Source organism: Pecten maximus, chromosome 1 (assembly GCF_902652985.1).
Source record: "Pecten maximus chromosome 1, xPecMax1.1, whole genome shotgun sequence".
NCBI classification, from domain to species: Eukaryota; Metazoa; Mollusca; class Bivalvia; order Pectinida; family Pectinidae; genus Pecten; species Pecten maximus.
In genome coordinates this window covers 32,508,619-32,530,669 of record NC_047015.1, presented here as the reverse complement: position 1 = coordinate 32,530,669, position 22,051 = coordinate 32,508,619, and the positions used below count along the sequence as shown (strand labels likewise).

The window sequence follows — 22,051 nt, the reverse complement described above, 5'->3', positions numbered from 1 at the left end:
ATCAAATTTATAATGTATTCTTGTATTTTATAAAAGACCAGAGATGCTAAATACTTCTATTTTGACAAAATAATGCTGTTTTTAATCCTAATATTGCGGACTATTTTACTCGACCGACTAGACTCCTCGGGCTTTTCCCCATTTGGACTTGCATAAGCTTCGAGACATTAATATCTAGACCGACTTTTTATTCGAAAAAAAAAAAAACAATTGAAATATAAGGATTGAACCTTGATTTGGTCGATTTCATGGGGTCATGAATTGAGTTGCTCTTGAGACAAATTCAAAATGAACTTGCTTTGCAGTTCATTAAATTTGTCTCAAAAGCAATTCAATTCATGACCCCATGAAATCGACCAAATCAAGATTCAATCCTTAGATATTGGTTACAATGTATGATATACATGAAACCGTATCGAAATGTGCTGATATATACACATAATCGTATGGACTTTGTAATAGGATTAGGAGTGTGTACATTGCTGTTTAATAAAACATTATGTTGTTTGTATTGTTGAGTGATTATACATGTCCGGAACATGATTGATTTTGCGCATTATATAATATTAATTCTTTACTTTAGCATAAGACGATTAGCGGAATACGTCTTTATGGAATATACAGTACGCTCCGACGCTTTAAAGGTGACGTTAATCATATCTGTAAATATTTGATCGGAACAGTATCATATAACCAAACCAGATAACGACCTTTGGACAGAGGGGACTGTTTAGATTTATAATATGAGAGTATAAGAGCATATTCAAACCTTAAATGGGAGAACCCAAATCCGACCGGAGAAAGTCGTTTATTTTTATCAAGTTATTACTTACTCCTAAGAACACTAGGGATCAAAGGGCACATTCGATAGACCAATATAAGGCTTCACGGAGTACAGAATGTGAGAGACTTGTAAAAAGGCCAAATGTGCTTATTCCATTAGAGTGTCAGTTGGACAATGAAAGTAATCTGTGGCCGGTACCAACATAATTATAAGCTCAAAAAATATCCAATTTTTATGTGAAGCACGGTTTGTGATTGCTTATAAATGGCAACAGAGATCTCTACATGCTAGGCTAATATTTTTGTTTAGTTAAAACACACTAATATTATAAATGTGTACTGATGTTGTTTGTATATAATGCCCTGTCCGTTAATGGGCATTTACACAAGCATATAACACATGGATATATCATAAAGTAAACAATCTGTATATATATCACATTCCAGTGATTTTACCGAGCCGTTTTGATTGTTATCAGATATACGAGAAAAAATCATAGTGTGCCAGTTCCGATAAAAAATCAAGATATGAAATGTTATTGAATAAAATATGTTTTAGCTAATAGAGCCCAGATATAACTGGTTCAATATCATATTATAAGTGTTCTGACTGGAATAATATCGGTGTTTGTGTATGATATATTTGTGATTTGTTTTTCACGCAAGAATCAACAATACCACGCGTCATAAAAAATGTGATAAAAGGCCCTACAGCAACATCCGTATACGTCATATAAAATGTGATAAAAGGCCCTACAGCAACATCCGTTTCCTTATTCACAAGGCATGCTTAAGTATAACATCACATTATTAGTGGGTGGATAAGGAAATACATCAATGTACATTCTAACTATCTAAATATGTAATTAAGTGTTGTTCCGTCCAGGTTAATAGAACTTCGGTCATTGGCCTTACTTTATTGAAATTAAGAATTACATATCTAGTTGATAGTAACATATTACCTATACAGAAGAAGTAAAGCCATCCATACAAGATCAACCGTATACTTTAGGAATTGTCACCATTTCATCGTGTCCTCTTAGATCACAACATAACTTTAAAATAATGAAATAAAGTAACGAAAGACATATGGGCCTCTACAGTTTCCTGATTCATCGTTGATTTAAAAAAAAAAAAAAAAAAAAAAATAGGAATGTTACACAGTTTTGGTAAACCATCTTAAAACTCTTTCATCTATGCAGAGTATCTGATCATATCTGGGTTTTGACAAGAAGATTTTGTTTTAAACTTCAGTCAATTAAATCCATTTTGACTCTGCCAACCAGTCCCTGGGCGTCAGTTAGGGTCGATTTATGAACACCATCAGTCTGCCATCCAATACAGAAAATTCTAACAGAATTATTTCAATTGGCAATTAAATAAAAGATGATTAAAATGTCATTTTCCTATATAAGCTACAGAGGAAAGTTTATCCCCTTCCAAGGGGGAAACGAGAGACCCAGGATCATGAAATTTACTATTTGTTAAAACACCTCAAGACTCATATATGAAGGGTATTTCATGTTAAAGTATTTGCATGGGTATTCAGTCTAATTAAAATCTAGATATGGCCATCCTCACTACGTTACATGAACATCTAACGACATCGCATAAGGGGTTTACATTTAATCATTTCATTGCATGCATTGCTGAGCAAAGAACATATCAGTCTTCACGCAAGGAAATAGAACATTCCAAATAAGATTGAAAAGACAAATCTACAGGTTTCAAATAAATGGCGACGGAAGTAAACATGAATAAAGGTCAAAATTTAGATCTGCATGGAGACTCCCAATAAGTACAAATATAGTAATGTAACCATGGTCTGTTGTAAACAAGGATGTTATTAACATAAAGAGATACACGATATACACATGTACAAAAAAGTATATTCATTACTTTGCCAAATACAGAAAGAGAACTACTACTACTATGAGGTTTGTTATATATTATACGCTGTCTATTGTTATATATTATATAAATATTACATTCTTTAGCATGTGACAGTGGATATTGTCAACCCGAGAGTGACAATGGGATTCCGAGGGTTGACAATATCCACTGTCACATACTAAAGAATGTAATATTTGTTTTATTATCCCGAAAGTCATAATGATAACAATATCCTAATTAAAACTCTTCACACCAATCTTGTGTCTGAATATTCATTTAATTAGCAATAAAGTATAATGTTACCGAAGCAAAACAGTTTCTTAAATTTTCCTTAAAAAACATCTTTGGAAAACACTTCAAATGTGTTTTCCTCCCCAAGGAACGGTAGAAAGCCTTCACGCTGTGTGTTTACTATTCTTTGCGTGTTTTTTTCGAATCCTCCATATCCTGCTCTGAAACAGGAGCGAAAGAGCAAACCTCGACCTGTTGACAGTTTGTTTCTGCTTTTTACAAATCTGTTGTAAATGAGCGCTCCGTTGATATCGTCATAGAAGTAAAGCGTTCTAGTGACAGTATTTGAGGCGGTGATGGTTAAACTGTTACGCAGCTCATGTCTCATTTCAATGTATTTCAGAAGGGAGACAGTATCTTTTGTCTAACTGTCTCTTGACAAAGCAAATTCATGGAAGTATTAATATACTTTGCCTGATGCTAGATATTACAATTTGTCTGATGTTATATATTTTGCCTGATATGCAATGTATATGTACATATTGAAATATTTGACGGAGATATTGTAGATCGATAAAAAGGGTTTTTAACCTGTTTCAATTAGATCCCATTTATAAATCCGTTTGATATATACATTCGATATAATAGCGACTCGATTGAAGCACGATATACATACACATAAAACCTATTCGTAATAATCTCTTCGTGTTTATGGAGATAGAACATAAAATCAGACACGTCCATTTATGTTAGCATGTTGATTGTACATTTATAGCACACCACATTATATAAATGTGAAGATGACTATCTAATGCTTTGATAGGTACGGCACTTTATGTGCGTCATCTTGTATAATTGCGTTCTAAAGTTGGATAATGATTAGGGTAGATTGTCGATATAAATACATATTTATATGTGCATTCGACATGAAATCCAACGAGAAAAATATGTATGACGTTAGTCAAGATACACGGCGTGTGACTATCGTCACAATTTGTAAACATCAATAAGCTTTTTTTCCGATTGCGCATATCTTAGACGTGAATGCATTTAGCTATAAAAATGTTGCTGGTATTCAATTAAGTAGATGAAATTTGGATTTCGAGAAAACTAATTAGAAGTGATCTAATAAAAAAATTACGTGTCCTCTTGTGGGTTTGTAATATCAAAATATGAGTATACTGAATGGACAAAACATTCAGAGTGGTAGGTTGAATATATATTAGGCGTATCTATTGAAAAAAAATCAATAGTTTGGAATACAAAATGAAAACCAAACACTTGTGTTTATTCGTGGTTTCAATTAAACCTAACATCGCCTGTGAACCCCTTCTATATTCCTTGTGTACATAACGAGTTTGTCTTCCTTGATATCAAGGGAATGAATTCGACTTTTATAACATTCGGTTTTTTCCTCGATAAACGAAATACCAGCCGGTCATGTTTTGTATTACAATATTTTAAAATAGTAGTTTTTGATAAAAAATAAAAACGTGCCTTCTTTGTCTAAGTAACGTTCTAAGTAAAACTTACAAAATGTACACCAGCGGAAACAGCGTGTGGAGTTTTGAATAACTCAAAATATCTTTTTATCTATCTTTAAATCTCAGAAATTTGGCTTTGGCTTCTGTAAAGTACCATCTTCATTATCAAACGGGGACTCCTTCCCTTTCTTCTTTTGAGAAGTTTCTATCTTTTCTATCCAATATAAAAAATATGTAATTTTACTGCACTGTTTCACTTCCCCAATCCAGATTCTGATATTTTGTTGACCTGTGTTGAGTTTCTTCCGTTGACTCCTATGTATCAATATCTTAGGTACTTAAAATCCTTGACGAGTCCTAGAAGGTTAAAACAGCTGTATGATAATAGTGATAATATACATTATTTATAAAGTGCACTAACAAATTTGTTAAATGCGCTTCACATTGATATAATGATATAATAGTACACAATATTTCAAGTGTTACACAATGCAAAGAACATATATAACCTTTATCGACATTATGGACGTCTGCAAGAGACTCTAAAAAGCACACACAAAAAGTTAGTTTTAATCCCCTTGAGTTTGGTCAGGGTTTTGGTCTTCTTGGTGACAACTGATAAGCTGTTCCACAAAGTGGCCGCTTCCTTTCCAAAGCACCGGTTACCATAACCTCAGTACGAGAGTCAGCAACGCATAACAAGGATTCTGTCTCTGATCGTATGTACAGTGATCATGACGGCTGGTAGAGAATGGCAAGTTCCTGTAAATACTCCGAAATGGTTACATTTATTGCCTTGTATATATACATCAAAATCTTGTACTGTGACCTGAAATACACAGGTAACCAATGCAATGAATAAAGCGCTGGTGTGATGTGCTCCCTCTTTTGAGTGTGGGAAACCTGAGGCATGCTGCAGTGTTCTGGACCTTCTCCCGGCGGCTAATCAGTGCATCAGTTACAACAAAGAGCAAAGCATTGCCATAGCCTAATCAAGAAGTACCAAACGAATGTACCAATATCTTGCATGCAACTGTGGTCATGAACTGTCAAATACACCCGCTGTTTCTGATTTGGTAATAACAGGACAGCGTTTACCTGTTTCGCCATGTTCGGACAGTTATCAAAGTGTACCCCGAGGTTCCTCACAACTTGGACTGCCTCAATTGTTTGGGCACTAACCTTTAGCTGGAGACCTTTAGTGTGCTGACACTTATGGGAAAAGACTATTAGTTCCGTCCTTTCCTGATATAGCTTGAGCCAATTGGAGTTCATCCAATTACTGATATATAAAATCTGGAAGACACCGAAATCAACTGGAATACACTAGGAAACCTTCTCAATTCCTTAAGACAGTCGGTCCACCACGGCGTGAAATCATGCCGTCACTTAATTTGCATAGCTAGAGATCATGTCATAAGAACGACACAAAGTATTTCATTACGGAAGGAAACACTGGTTACTTCGATCATCAAACTTAAGTTTCTACTTCAGTTTACTATTTCACTAAAAAATACAATAACATAAAATAAAAATAGCATGGCGGCGATAACACACTTACTTGATATTCTCATTATTCACGTGATATTAATCTTCAGTTACTCATTACGTCACTCGTCCGTTTGACTCAACACGTCGCCCGCCGAAACGTCGTTATTGTGGACGTTAACCCCGCTAATAATAGCAACACTACGTCTACGTAATAGGGACATCGCTGATGTAGGTTTTGTATTATATTAAAAGTAAATCATTATTAAGGGATAAAGTAAAGAAGGTTAATGTATGTAATGCCATACGTGTAAATTGCGGTTAATTTTATAAGATTGCTCATAAATGATGTATTTGGTGTCATAAAATCATGGAGCTTCACCCACATCCTGGTTTCTCTTCAAATTAGATATTAATCAGGCATGTTTGATAAAAAAAACTCTCTCACAGACAGTATGTATGTACTTTTCTTTTAGTATCCGGTATGTATTCTAACAAATAGCATGCTCACTTAATCCCATTGACAAATTACACACCTGGACATCCCTTATACTTTGGGAAAGTGTTATCGTATAATTTGTAAAATAAAGAAATTATTATTAACAGCGTAATAGGGAAGACCCTTCATACAACTAATGGTTATTGATAAAGTGGTTGTAGTTTAAATATAACATAGTCTAGGCTTCATACGTTTTGCATTTTATTGACGAAATTGTCCAATATAATGTATCTAGCCTTCATACGTTTTACATTTTTTGATGATATGGCCCATTAGTAAGTATGTAGGGTTCATACTTTTTACATTATGTTGATGACATGGTCGATTAGTATGTATGTAGACTTCATACTTTTTACATTATGTTGATGACATTGTCCATTAGTATGTATGTAGGCTTCATACTTTTACATTATGTTGATGACATGGTCCGTTAGTATGTATGTAGACTTCATACTTTTTACATTATGTTGATGACATGGTCCGTTAGTATGTATGTAGGCTTCATACTTTTTATATTATGTTGATGCCATGGTTCATTAGTGTGTATGTAGGCTTCATACTTTAACATTATGTTGATGACATGGTCCATTAGTATGTATATACAACTGTAGGCTTCATACTTTAACATTATGATGATGATATGGTCCATTAGTATGTATGTAGGCTTCATACTTTTACATTATGTTGATGACATGGTCCATTAGTATGTATGTAGGCTTCATACTTTTTACATTATGTTGATGACATGGTCCATTAGTATGTATGTAGGCTTCATACTTTTACATTATGTTGATGACATGGTCCGTTAGTATGTATGTAGGCTTCATACTTTTTACATTATGTTGATGACATGGTCCATTAGTATGTATGTAGGCTTCATACTTTTTACATTATGTTGATGACATGGTCCATTAGTATGTATATACAACTGTAGACTTCATACTTTTTACATCATGTTGATGACATGGTCCATTAGTATGTATGTATGCTTCATACTTTTTACATTATGTTGATGACATGGTCCGTTAGTATGTATATACAACTGTAGGCTTCATACTTTTACATTATGTTGATGACATGGTCCATTAGTATTTATGTAGACTTCATACTTTTTACATCATGTTGATGACATGGTCCATTAGTATGTATGTATGCTTCATACTTTTACATTATGTTGATGATATGGTCCATTAGTATGTATGTAGGCTTCATACTTTTACATTATGTTGATGACATGGTCCATTAGTATGTATGTAGGCTTCATACTTTTTATATTATGTTGATGCCATGGTTCATTAGTGTGTATGTAGGCTTCATACTTTTTACATTATGTTGATGACATGGTCCATTAGTATGTATATACAACTGTAGGCTTCATACTTTTACATTATGTTGATGACATGGTCCATTAGTATGTATGTAGGCTTCATACTTTTTACATTATGTTGATGACATGGTACATGAGTATGTATGTAGGCTTCATACTTTTTACATTATGTTGATGACATGGTCCATTAGTATGTATGTAGGCTTCATACTTTTACATTATATTGACGACATGGTCCATTAGTATGTATGTAGGCTTCATACTTTTTATATTATGTTGATGCCATGATCCATTAGTATGTATGTAGGCTTCATACTTTTTACATTATGTTGATGATATGGTCCATTAGTATGTATGTAGGCTTCATACTTTTACATTATGTTAATGACATGGTCCATTAGTATGTATGTAGGCTTCATACTTTTTACATTATGTTGATGACATGGTCCATTAGTTTGTGTCTAGACTTCATACTTTTTACATTATGTTGATGACATGGTCCATGAGTATGTGTCTAGACTTCATACTTTTTACATTATGTTGATGACATGGTCCATTAGTTTGTGTCTAGACTTCATACTTGTTACATTATGTTGATGACATGGTCCATTAGTATGTGTGTAGACTTCATACTTTTTACATTATGTTGATGACATGGTCCATTAGTATGTGTCGAGGCTTCATACTTTTACATTATGTTGATGATATGATCCATTAGTATGTATGTAGGCTTCATACTTTTACATTATGTTGATGACATGGTCCATTAGTATGTATGTAGACTTCATACTTTTTACATTATGTTGATGACATGGTCGATTAGTATGTGTCTAGACTTCATACTTTTACATTATGTTGATGACATGGTCCATTAGTATGTGTCTAGACTTCATACTTTTTACATTATGTTGATGACATGGTACATTAGTATGTATGTAGGCTTCATACTTTTTACATTATGTTGATGACATGGTCCATTAGTATGTATGTAGGCTTCATACTTTTTACATTATGTTGATGATATGGTCCATTAGTATGTATATAGGCTTCATACTTTTTACATTATGTTGATGACATGGTCCATTAGTATGTATGTAGGCTTCATACTTTTTACATTATGTTGATGATATGGTCCATTAGTATGTATGTAGGCTTCATACTTTTACATTATGATGATGATATGGTCCATTAGTATGTATGTAGGCTTCATACCTTTACATTATGTTGATGACATGGTCCATTAGTATGTATATAGGCTTCATACTTTTTACATTATGTTGATGACATGGTCCATTAGTGTCCGTCTAGGCTTCACACTTTTCACATTGTCCTGATGGTATATGGGCCATTTCAATTGCTATTTCACGGTACTATTTGTTTATAGGATTAAGAAAGTATATTCTTTTGCATGTGAAAGATTTTCCTTCATTATAATTCATTTAAAGTGTTGTGTATATTTGGTACATGTAATGTATGATAGCCTCCTTAAGCCATACTGAAGAAATTCAGGTTATTACTGTTACGTATGATAATTACTAATTAACACCTGGTTAGTGACTGCCATGTCTTGTCAGGTATTTCGTCATGTATGATTAAACAATACCACGTGACACCACGTGTAAGTAGTGTATAGCACGTCGCTAATCTAAGGCTCAGTCGCATGTATACACACATACATAATGTATTATGAAGTTTTATAGAAGAGTTTGTAGATGTTTATACACAAAACTGCTAAGGCATACTTGACAGCTTGTGTTTACTGAAGCCAGACCATTTCACTCAAATACTTATCAACTAAAATGACAACACGGTTGAGTGCTTCTCCTACGTTAAAAGGCACTGTAATATATATACAATTTACGTATGCAAGGAAAAGAAATGTGGACGCAGCCAATGTTTAAGCAACACTTGTTTCGTAGAAGTCGAGGCTTTTCTGAGTGTTAACCTCAGAACTGTGGAAGTGAACGGGATCAACTCAGGTTTATTATCCAGAAACAGGTAACGAGGTCTTAATATTGTAACGAAAATGTCAGTAGAGTATTATATGATTATTTTGAGTTATGAGTACTGGTTTGTTAGCCTGTCAGTAGAGTATATGATTATTTGAGTTATGAGTACTGGTTTGTTAGCGTGTCAGTAGTCTTAAGTTGTTTTAGTAGGAAAAAAAACGCATGTCGACTATCCTCTGTTATAATGGTGTAGTACTAATTGATAGAAACCCTGATGTATTAAAACATGATTGTACTGTTTTACCTGGGAAATGAATCCTCCTAGGTAACTAATGTTAAGGACAAGTGTGACTAGGTGACGTATAAAGGATAAATAGCATTGTAAATCAAGTGGATGTATTTCTCTGTATTTAAATGTTGACAATGCGATAGGAACACGTTATATGTAGCTTTTAAACACAGGTACAGTAAGATTGCTATTTAAATCGAAACTAATTGTTATAAACTTGAGTATAAAATGCTAATGAAGTGTTTATCCGTTTCCCCTAGTAAGAAATGTTACGTAATCCTAAACCTAAAGATTAAGCAGGTTAGACAAAGCCTCACCGATACATTCAATTTATATATGTAACACACATACGTTACACTATGTAATGGAGCGAAAAGCATTTAATTGTTCTATATTTTATATGGTCGTCCACTACAAAACACAAAAATCAGTCTCATTAGTTCTAGTGACTGTAACTATACACAGAAATCACTCTCATCAGTTCTAGTGACTGTAACTATACACAGAAATCCGACTCATCAGTTCTAGTGACTGTAACTATACACAGCAATTAGTCTCATTAGTTCTAGTGACTGTAACTATACACAGCAATCACTCTCATCAGTTCTAGTGACTGTAACTATACCCAGAAATCACTCTCATCAGTTCTTGTGACTGTAACTATACACAGAAATCACTCTCATCAGTTCTAGTGATTGTAACTATACACATAAATCACTCCCATCAGTTCTAGTGACTGTAACTATACACAGAAATCACTCTCATCAGTTCTAGTGACTGTAACTATACGCAGAAATCACTCTCATCAGTTCTAGTGACTGTAACTATACACAGAAATCACTCTCATCAGTTCTAGTGAGTGTAACTATACACAGAAATCACTCTCATCAGTTCTAGTGAGTGTAACTATACACAGAAATCACTCTCATCAGTTCTAGTGACTGTAACTATACACAGAAATCACTCTCATCAGTTCTAGTGATTGTAACTATACACATAAATCACTCTCATCAGTTCTAGTGACTGTACCTATACACAGAAATCCGACTCATCAGTTCTAGTGACTGTAACTAAGCACAGAAATCACTCTCATCAGTTCTAGTGACTGTAACTATACACAGAAATCCGACTCATCAGTTCTAGTGACTGTAACTAAGCACAGAAATCAGTCTCGTCAGTTATAGTGACTGTAACTATACACAGAAATCACTCTCATCAGTTCTAGTGACTGTAACTATACACAGAAATCACTCTCATCAGTTCTAGTGATTGTAACTATACACATAAATCACTCTCATCAGTTCTAGTGACTGTACCTATACACAGAAATCCGACTCATCAGTTCTAGTGACTGTAACTAAGCACAGAAATCACTCTCATCAGTTCTAGTGACTGTAACTATACACAGAAATCCGACTCATCAGTTCTAGTGACTGTAACTAAGCACAGAAATCAGTCTCGTCAGTTATAGTGACTGTAACTATACACAGAAATCAGTCTCAACAGTTCTAGTGACTGTAACTATACACAGAAATCAGTCTCAACAGTTCTAGTGACTGTAACTATACACAGAAATCAGTCTCGTCAGTTATAGTGACTGTAACTATACACAGAAATCACTCTCATCAGTTCTAGTGACTGTAACTATACACAAAAATCAGTCTCATTAGTTCTAGTGACTGTAACTATACACAGAAATCACTCTCATCAGTTCTAGTGACTGTAACTATACACAGAAATCACTCTCATTAGTTCTAGTGACTGTTAATTTACACAGAAATCACTCTCATCAGTTCTAGTGACTGTAACTATACACAGAAATCAGTCACATCAGTTCGAGTGACTGTAACTATACAAACAAATCATTCTCATCAGTTATAGTGACTATAACTATACACTGAACTCACTCTCATCAGTTATAGTGACTGTAACTATACACAGAACTCACTCCCATCAGTTCTAGTGACTGTAACTATACACAGAAATCATTCTCCTTAGTTCTAGGGACTGTAACTATACACAGAACTCACTCTCATCAGTTCTAGTGACTGTAACTATACACAGAAATCAGTCTCATCAGTTCTAGTGACTGTAACTATACACAGAACTCACTCTCATCAGTTCTAGTGACTGTAACTATACACAGAAATCAGTCTCATCAGTTCTAGTGACTGTAACTATACACAGAACTCACTCCCATCAGTTCTAGTGACTGTAACTATACACAGAAATCATTCTCCTTAGTTCTAGGGACTGTAACTATACACAGAACTCACTCTCATCAGTTCTAGTGACTGTAACTATACACAGAACTCACTCCCATCAGTTCTAGTGACTGTAACTATACACAGAAATCATTCTCCTTAGTTCTAGGGACTGTAACTATACACAGAACTCACTCTCATCAGTTCTAGTGACTGTAACTATACACAGAACTCACTCCCATCAGTTCTAGTGACTGTAACTATACACAGAAATCATTCTCCTTAGTTCTAGGGACTGTAACTATACACAGAACTCACTCTCATCAGTTCTAGTGACTGTAACTATACACAGAACTCACTCCCATCAGTTCTAGTGACTGTAACTATACACAGAAATCATTCTCCTTAGTTCTAGGGACTGTAACTATACACAGAAATCACTCTCATCAGTTCTAGTGACTGTAACTATACACAGAAATCAGTCTCATCAGTTCTAGTGACTGTAACTATACACAGAAATCACTCTCATCAGTTCTAGTGACTGTAACTATACACAGAAATCACTCTCATCAGTTCTAGTGATTGTAACTATACACATAAATCACTCTCATCAGTTCTAGTGACTGTACCTATACACAGAAATCCGACTCATCAGTTCTAGTGACTGTAACTATACCCAGAAATCACTCTCATCAGTTCTAGTGACTGTAACTATACCCAGAAATCACTCTCATCAGTTCTTGTGACTGTAACTATACACAGAAATCACTCTCATCAGTTCTAGTGACTGTAACTATACCCAGAAATCACTCTCATCAGTTCTTGTGACTGTAACTATACACAGAAATCCGACTCATCAGTTCTAGTGACTGTAACTATACACAGAAATCATTCTCATCAGTTATAGTGACTGTAACTATACACAGAAATCCGACTCATCAGTTCTAGTGACTGTAACTATACACAGCAATCGCTCCCATCAGTTCTAGTGACTGTAACTAAGCACAGAAATCAGTATCGTCAGTTATAGTGACTGTAACTATACACAGAAATCAGTCTCAACAGTTCTAGTGACTGTAACTATACACAGAAATCAGTCTCAACAGTTCTAGTGACTGTAACTATACACAGAAATCAGTCTCGTCAGTTATAGTGACTGTACCTATACACAGAAATCAGTCTCATCAGTTCTAGTGACTGTAACTATACACAGAAATCACTCTCATCAGTTCTAGTGACTGTAACTATACACAAAAATCACTCTCATCAGTTCTAGTGACTGTACCTATACACAGAAATCACTCTCATCAGTTCTAGTGACTGTAACTATACCCAGAAATCACTCTCATCAGTTCTTGTGACAGTAACTATACACAGAAATCCGACTCATCAGTTCAAGTGACTGCAACTATACACAGAAATCACTCTCATCAGTTATAGTGACTGTAACTATACACAGAAATCCGACTCATCATTTCTAGTGACTGTAACTATACACAGCAATCGCTCCCATCAGTTCTAGTGACTGTAACTAAGCACAGAAATCAGTCTCGTCAGTTATAGTGACTGTAACTATACCCAGAAATCACTCTCATCAGTTCTTGTGACTGTAACTATACACAGAAATCACTCTCATCAGTTCTAGTGATTGTAACTATACACATAAATCACTTCCATCAGTTCTAGTGACTGTAACTATACACAGAAATCACTCTCATCAGTTCTAGTGACTGTAACTATACACAGAAATCACTCTCATCAGTTCTAGTGAGTGTAACTATACACAGAAATCACTCTCATCAGTTCTAGTGATTGTAACTATACACATAAATCACTCTCATCAGTTCTAGTGACTGTACCTATACACAGAAATCCGACTCATCAGTTCTAGTGACTGTAACTAAGCACAGAAATCACTCTCATCAGTTCTAGTGACTGTAACTATACACAGAAATCCGACTCATCAGTTCTAGTGACTGTAACTAAGCACAGAAATCAGTCTCGTCAGTTATAGTGACTGTAACTATACACAGAAATCAGTCTCAACAGTTATAGTGACTGTAACTATACACAGAAATCACTCTCATCAGTTCTAGTGACTGTAACTATACACAGAAATCACTCTCATCAGTTCTAGTGACTGTAACTATACACAGAAATCACTCACATCAGTTCTAGTGACTGTAACTATACAAACAAATCATTCTCATCAGTTATAGTGACTATAACTATACACTGAACTCACTCTCATCAGTTATAGTGACTGTAACTATACACAGAACTCACTCCCATCAGTTCTAGTGACTGTAACTATACACAGAAATCATTCTCCTTAGTTCTAGGGACTGTAACTATACACAGAACTCACTCTCATCAGTTCTAGTGACTGTAACTATACACAGAAATCAGTCTCATCAGTTCTAGTGACTGTAACTATACACAGAAATCACTCTCATCAGTTCTAGTGACTGTAACTATACACAGAAATCACTCTCATCAGTTCTAGTGATTGTAACTATACACATAAATCACTCTCATCAGTTCTAGTGACTGTACCTATACACAGAAATCACTCTCATCAGTTCTTGTGACTGTAACTATACACAGAAATCACTCTCATCAGTTCTAGTGACTGTAACTATACACAGAAATCACTCTTATCAGTTCTAGTGACTGTAACTATACACAGAAATCACTCTCATCAGTTCTAGTGACTGTAACTATACACAGAAATCACTCTCATCAGTTCTAGTGACTGTAACTATACACAGAAATCACTCTCATCAGTTCTAGTGACTGTAACTAAGCCCAGAAATCTAAGCACACTCCCCTTTGCTTTAGTAACCGATAGAGCATTAACGGTACCAATGCTAAATAACCCACATGGACTCATTCAGAATTGATTTCGTGAATGATCTATTACTTACTATTGTTTTAAAAGCAAATTCGATATATTCATTAACCCATTCGAATCTTCAAAACGATCATCCCTACAAAGCACGTATCTGATATCTTGATTAGATAATGGAACACCTTTTTATAATGAGGCAATATAAACAGGTGGTTGTTGTCTCCTGTTGTCAGTAAGATCTTTGTTAGGGAATACCTAAAACAGGCGTCACGTAGTCCGCTATTCGTTATTACAACATTAACAAACCACTTTTCAGGAGATAAGAAAGTAGTTGTATTTTAAATGAGGCGACTAAAAGGGTCGTCTCTCAAAAGGATACTATTGTTACAAGTAAGCCTGTGACTTTAGGAGCTAGTAATGCTCACTACTTCACGTCAGATTATTATCATATTAAAAAGGTGGAATAAATCTAGTATTCTAAACGTTGTATTGTATATCAGTTATGATAGTTTGTGTTTATCCAAATAATTGTGGATTAGAAGTGCATTGTATGTTATGTTTAAGAGGTATGCCGCTTCCCTCTTAATAACACACATGTAGAGTAAACACGTCCTCCTTATTGCGTGTCTACATATTTATAACTACTATACAGACTGCTGTATAGTCCATTACAAATGAAAACATTTTATTGCGTCAAGCTGATTTCGTAATAGATCTACACGTACCCCCAGGTAGTTTGTCAAAAACCTGTCCTCATCATGGTGTGTGTATTATAGGGAAGGCTAGGATTCTCTGATGCAACTGAAACTTATGATAAAAAACGACTCTGTGTTCAATTACATTTAACTGATCGTACACATTGACGTTCTTAGTGGGAGATATAATGTTTAAAGACAGGAAATATCAAATAAGATAATAGCACTTTTTACGACAAATGCATTAAATGATAAACTGTATTCCCATAATTTCGATATAGATATAGAGACATCTGTTTTGCCTGCGCCCATAAAATGTCAAATCATATATCATAAAGCTATGTCAGATTTGTTACTTTTTTTTCAAATGAGTGGGGAAATAAAATGAACTGAAATACACAACGTGGCATCTAGCTGACGAAAACCCAAATTGTTTTTGTCAGTATTAGCTTGAATATATCTAAGCGTTAGTAGCCGGTGTCATATTTGTAATTGTGCCTGTTTGTCGTGAAATTTTCCGGTCGTTATTCGCCATAGCAGGTTTCCAAGTATACATTTTCTGTCATTTTGAAAATGATTTTGAATACTAGTTTGGTCAATGAGTGTTGATAGTATGGGTCTCATTTGCTAAAACATATTTCATATCTTCTTTAGTCCCTGGGTGAAGCGAAAATGTCTGTGAGTGAATGCCAACCCGCTATATTCCTTTCCCATGGTGCTGGGCCTTCATTTTACATGGATGCCACAACAGAGCCAAGGGTAAAAGGTTTGGATAAAGACTCCACTGCGGCAAACGTTTTGAAGAGCTTCGTAACGGACCACAGCATAACCACCCCAAAGGCTCTTGTAGTTTTTAGTGCCCATTGGGAAGAAGAGATATGCTCGGTGACATCACCTGAAAATTATTCTTTGGTTTATGACTATGGTGATTTCCAATGGCCTCCCGAGACGTACGAGGTACGATGGCCTGTAACCGGGGCACCCGATGTGGCAAAGAGGGTCAAAGATCTACTTGAAGCAAGAGGAATTCCGTGTAATGAAGACAACAAACGAGGACTAGATCACGGAGTATTCATCCCTTTAAAGCTGGTGTTCCCTGAAGCCAATATCCCAGGTAAGGTGGATTCGAAATTAAGACCATGTACATTTGATGATATTTATTTTATTTGATATGCAAATCACACAATTACGAATTACAAGAAGCGTTGGTTTGTATCCATATTTCAACATGAGGTAGGTTAGATGAAAAAATAACTATTGTAAATTCGCCATGTATTGTGGTTTGTGTGTAAAACTACAACTACATTATATTTGCTCTTTCAATAACAAAACTACTTCCTAGGTAACAATTAAGTAAATATTAGATACAAATACAAAAAAAAATTATCAAAAAAGTCGAAAGAAATGAATAAAGAATGCACATTTTTATCACAATAATTTCGTTTTCCTCGTGTTTTAGTGGTTGAAGTATCACTGTTGAAGAGTTATGACATGGGGGAACACCTGAAGATTGGTGAGGCGTTGTCGGACTTGAGTAAGGAAAACATTCTGGTGATAGGTAGTGGGTTCGCTTCACACTCGGGGATGTGCGAGTCAAATCTACCTTGGGCCGAACCATTCAGAGAGTGGCTTCACGACCTGGTGTCCAACCCCAACTATAGCCCTAACGAACGGAAGGGACAAGTTCCTGGCTTGCTCTGAAGAGAAGTCATTCTCAAGTGCACATAAAACCCCAGAACACTTCCTTCCTATAGCGTTATGTTGTGCAGCAAGTGGATATCAGCCTGGGACAATTCTTCATTCTGAATTTACGATAGGCAGTCTGTTGTACGACCATTACAGATTCCAAGCTAAGTAACTCACTTGAATACATCAGTGATCAAATCGGACATTTATCGAAGTGGATCAATTGGTGGAATAGATAACATCGTTTACAGTGAACACCGCTCAAGTCTCATCTTCCTGATATGGATGATAATATAAGGATACATGCTTTGGAAAAGGTGATCGACAGATGTGGTTTATCCCAACTGACTATTTACAAAATGTTTAAGGAACGTTTAAAATGATTGCGTGTTAAGGATAACAATTGTCACAACCAAAGTGCAGATACTGTGATGTAAATAACAAAGTACAGATAATGTGTTGTTGTTTTGTAAATAACAAAGTGCAGATAATGTGTTGTTGTTTTGTAAATAACAAAGAGCATATAATGTGTTGTTTTGTAAATAACAAAGTGCAGATAATGTGTTGTTTAGTAAATAACAAAGTGCAGATAATGTGTTGTTGTTCTGTACATAACAAAGTGCAGATAATGTGTTGTTTTGTAAATAACAAAGTGCAGATAATATGTTGTTGTTTTATAAATAACAAAGTGCAGATAATATGTTGTTGTTTTATAAATAACAAAGTGCAGATAATGTGTTGTAAACAACAAAGCGGTTGCGGATTGTTCAACTCCGTATGGAAAATTTTAGACGTTTTTTCAACAGTCGGCAATAAAGAATGTTTCACGATTAATTTTACAGATGTATGTATAAGATGTAACGGACGTGCATTATGGGTACGCCATTTACATATATCCCCTTGAAGTTTATGACTGAGCATACAAATTGCCCAAATTATGATCCTATCTTTGCCGAGTTATCAAAACTGGGCGACTACAACACAGGACAACTAACAAACATCGCGGAATGCGCTAGTTTACCCAGGTACATGGGCTTTCAACTTGCAGATAAAATATTTGCATCTGCCCAAACAAAATAGATTGCTACTGAATTTAACAAAACCAGTACCAGTTTGTAGAAATGTTTGTCTTGCTACAAATCTTATTTAACATTATAATAATTGATCCCTAATTTCTTTTATCCGTGGATTTATTGAAGAGCACGGTACCAAAATACCATCAATCCATATAATACATGGAAGTTTTGCATGTGGACTTGCGATTGGAAAACAATGATTTTTTCTCGGAAATAGAATTGTTCTGTTTCCTTGGATACATTCATTGACATAACTGGATTTTAATTTAACACACATTTGGAAATATAGGCGCATGTGTGCTCACTGGGTCTAAAAGAATTGTTGAAACTGCTTTACAAGTCACATTATATACATGAGCTGTTTCGACCTTTGGAGACAGAGGGACGGCCCCAAAGGGGAACTTAGCTAGGTTTTTTTCTTTTTTCTTTAAACGCTACTTCTCTTTAATGCATGTGTGGATAACAACCAAATTTCGTCTGAAGTATCATTGGGAGAGGACAATAATAATTAATACAAATCATGCTGGTTCGACTCAAGGGGACGGGGCCCCTTAATGTCAGAGTGTATTACAACTATATTTCGTCTGACGTATCATCTGTATCGCTATAAATATATATCAGTACGTCAGAGATTTCCAGTTTGGCTATAATATGACCGAGGAAAGGAGCAATAAATCGTGGTGTCCCGTGAAGTACTCAACTTTGGCGCTAGCGATGTTGCTGTCTTCCAGTTAATTGCTGTGCGCATAAAGAATGTTTTTTCCCTGAATTATTCAGTTTTTCCAGATGTGATGATTACAGGTTTGCTGTCGTTTCTCACAGATGTTGGAACAATGTTGAATGTTTCACAGGCCATGCAAGATTTTGCCTTGATTATCCGTTTTTGTGTGGAAGTATGATCGAGTGTTCAGGTGATATTTTGTCCTTCTATAACTTTGTACAAGTATACGAGACGTTGGTGTTTTCTTCTGGTTTGGAGTGTTGGAAGGTTTAGATCTTGTAGCATTTTTGTCATGCATGCGTCCTCTCTGGATTACGTCACTTTGTTATTAATCTTGTAACACGCCTTTGTACGCTTTCTAGTTTATTGGTCTCATTGGAAGAGGGCAATCCTAATTCATATAAATCACGCTAGTTTGACGCCTTGAACCATAGGTTGGGGTCTTAAAAAGAAATTCGTTGTTTCAACCAAATTTGAACTGAAATACATCACTGAAAGAGTTGGAATCATTTCTGAAATACGTAAGGCTTGTTTGAACTCATTGGACAAAGAGGAGAACCCCAAAATGGGGAAAATTAGCTCATTTTTTTTTTTAACTTTAAATGATTTTGATTATTACAAAAGCCAGTACTTTTTTTTGGCTTTAAATGATTTTGATGATTATAAAAACAAATACTGTAGTTACCAACTACTTACCAGAAAACAGATTCTAAGTGAGATTTTACTGAAAAAAGTGGGAGTATAACGGCTTTCATTCTCCTTGCTGTAGGTATTTGAAGTCAGATGACCATTTAGGCCCATGGGCATTGTTTCCGAAGACGACTTAATACAAACTTTGCTACCTGACTGTATCGTTAATAATTAAGTATTAAACAGTGTTGTCTGTAATGAGACTGTGAAGGTAACTCGGTACACAAATTAAAAACAACAAATTATTAGATTTTCTTTTATTACCATTTCACTTTCATTTTTTTCAAACGTACATCAATTTCTTTTCAGTATTATGATAAAAAACATTTTCAAAACCATAACAATGATTTGTATTTAAAATACAAGTGTATATATACATGTATATATACATAACAGATATATAATAAGAGTACCATTGGGCACATCTCTTAGGAAAAGCAACAACTACATGATCAATATGCAATGGAGTATGCTCCGACGACAAGTACAGAAAGTGTAATGAATTTATCATCCTCTAAATGATGTTGTAAACATATAGAAGTTTGAATCATTTAACAATGTAATATATTAAATAACTAGGTGTTACATTATATTGTAATATTCTCTGGCCTGCCAATAAACTAGGTGTCAGTTTTAATATGTTTAACCTAATTGTTTATTGACTTTTCAGTTGACCAAGACAGTTTTATGGAGAAAATTGGATGTTTTACATATTGGATCTACATTACATATATATGTTGTGTCAATGTGTTAATATATTAACATTCAATATTGCCCCTAATTTTAAGTGTACAAAAACATTAATACATCTACAGTGTAAAAGATCATGATATTATCATGTCTTGTATTACCAAATCAATAAAGGATTAAATTGTTACATAAACAAAAACCAGAATTGTAAGTTCATGTCTAAAGGTGATAGAATTTAAATGTGTTTTTTTTCAACTACATTTTTTTTTCTGTAACATATAACATCTGAAACCAAGTCTGACTGTAGCAACATCAGACTGTAACATGTACCAAGTCCATGGCAATCCCTCTTGGCAAACTACTGGATCTACCCTTGAAATGTACTCATTTGCAAATACAATGTACAGTTATGGTTATATTTCAATGATATTATTTTCAAACGCCTCATTTAATTAATTCATTAAATTTTCTTTAAAATTTTTTAAGACGTTTATAGTTTTTGTACCTCAGCAGTGTGTAAATGTGTTATGTTTGAAGGGAATTCTAAAGCTTATGGCATTCAATCTTACAACCATATTGTGTAAGAATTCACAAACAAATACAGCAGGCCACACTATACCCAAACATGCACGTACATATTGTTAACATATAAATCAAGTAATATGGTAAATAATCTAATTTTTACTTGATTTGGCATTATATACCTTCTGAATTTTGAAAAAAAAGGTGATATTTTCAAAAATGGAAATAACAGAAAAATAGTCAGTTTTCGTTACATGCAACTTGGCTGAATTTGCTTGGGATAAATGTGTACCTATTTTTTCAAAGGTATTTCGGGCACACAAAATTTCATGCAACTGGATTTACTATATTTTTGCAAAGTTGACATCAACTTGGCCAACAAGAAAAACATTAAGAAATATACAAATAATGAAATAGACAAAAAAAAAAAAAAAAAAATGAAATTCTCAAGAAATAAATGTACCGTATATGACCTAATAAGGGTGCCCCTACCTTTTTTCCAAGGAAAAAAATCTGTGACTGAGTGTCAAAATGGTGTTCAAAAGTAATAATTCATGTGAAATGTTTTCCTACTTTGTGTGTTCAATTTTCTTCAGCAAATTAAGTCACTGGAACACAAGTTTTCGCCACATTTTGTCTATTCCTACAGACGTCGGTGCAAAGCGCACCCGAAACTAAACACACATTCAAATTATAACTTACCATCTTTATTTGAAGATAAAGGAAAAGATTTTCATTCTTGTTGTTAACTAACTTTTTGTTCAGAACAGAAAGCTAGTAAAAGACATTGTAAATCAATTATTAGGTCAAAGAAAACAATGTCTGATATGATCTGGGAAATCACCTGTGTCTATAAATAGAACACAAAAGAGTTCCATTTGAACATACATGATGGAACACATGCTCTCTGGTCTAAAGATCAGCTGGCATGGTTTACAAGTTTACAGGAATATTCAATTGATTTTTAAGCTCA

The 22,051-nt window shown here is 34.6% G+C and overlaps 1 protein-coding gene across 1 annotated transcript; it reads left to right on the top strand.

The window, feature by feature from the left end:
* The first annotated feature begins 9,395 nt into the window (after positions 1-9,395).
* On the top strand, positions 9,396-21,516 carry LOC117330686 (4,5-DOPA dioxygenase extradiol-like). Its single transcript, XM_033889132.1, has 3 exons — positions 9,396-9,703; positions 16,348-16,807; positions 17,153-21,516. Exons 2-3 carry the CDS (start codon positions 16,366-16,368, stop codon positions 17,392-17,394), a joined length of 684 nt encoding a protein of 227 aa, XP_033745023.1. The 5' UTR covers positions 9,396-9,703; positions 16,348-16,365; the 3' UTR covers positions 17,395-21,516.
* Positions 21,517-22,051: the final 535 nt, after the last annotated feature.

What these genes read in the sequence shown, in the direction of transcription:
- LOC117330686 (XM_033889132.1), top strand. Translation starts at nt 16,366, where the DNA reads ATGTCTGTGAGTGAATGCCAACCCGCTATATTCCTTTCCCATGGTGCT. An exon ending in CCCTGAAGCCAATATCCCAG is followed by an intron (nt 16,808 to 17,152) that starts GTAAGGTGGATT and finishes CTCGTGTTTTAG; the next exon opens with TGGTTGAAGTATCACTGTTG.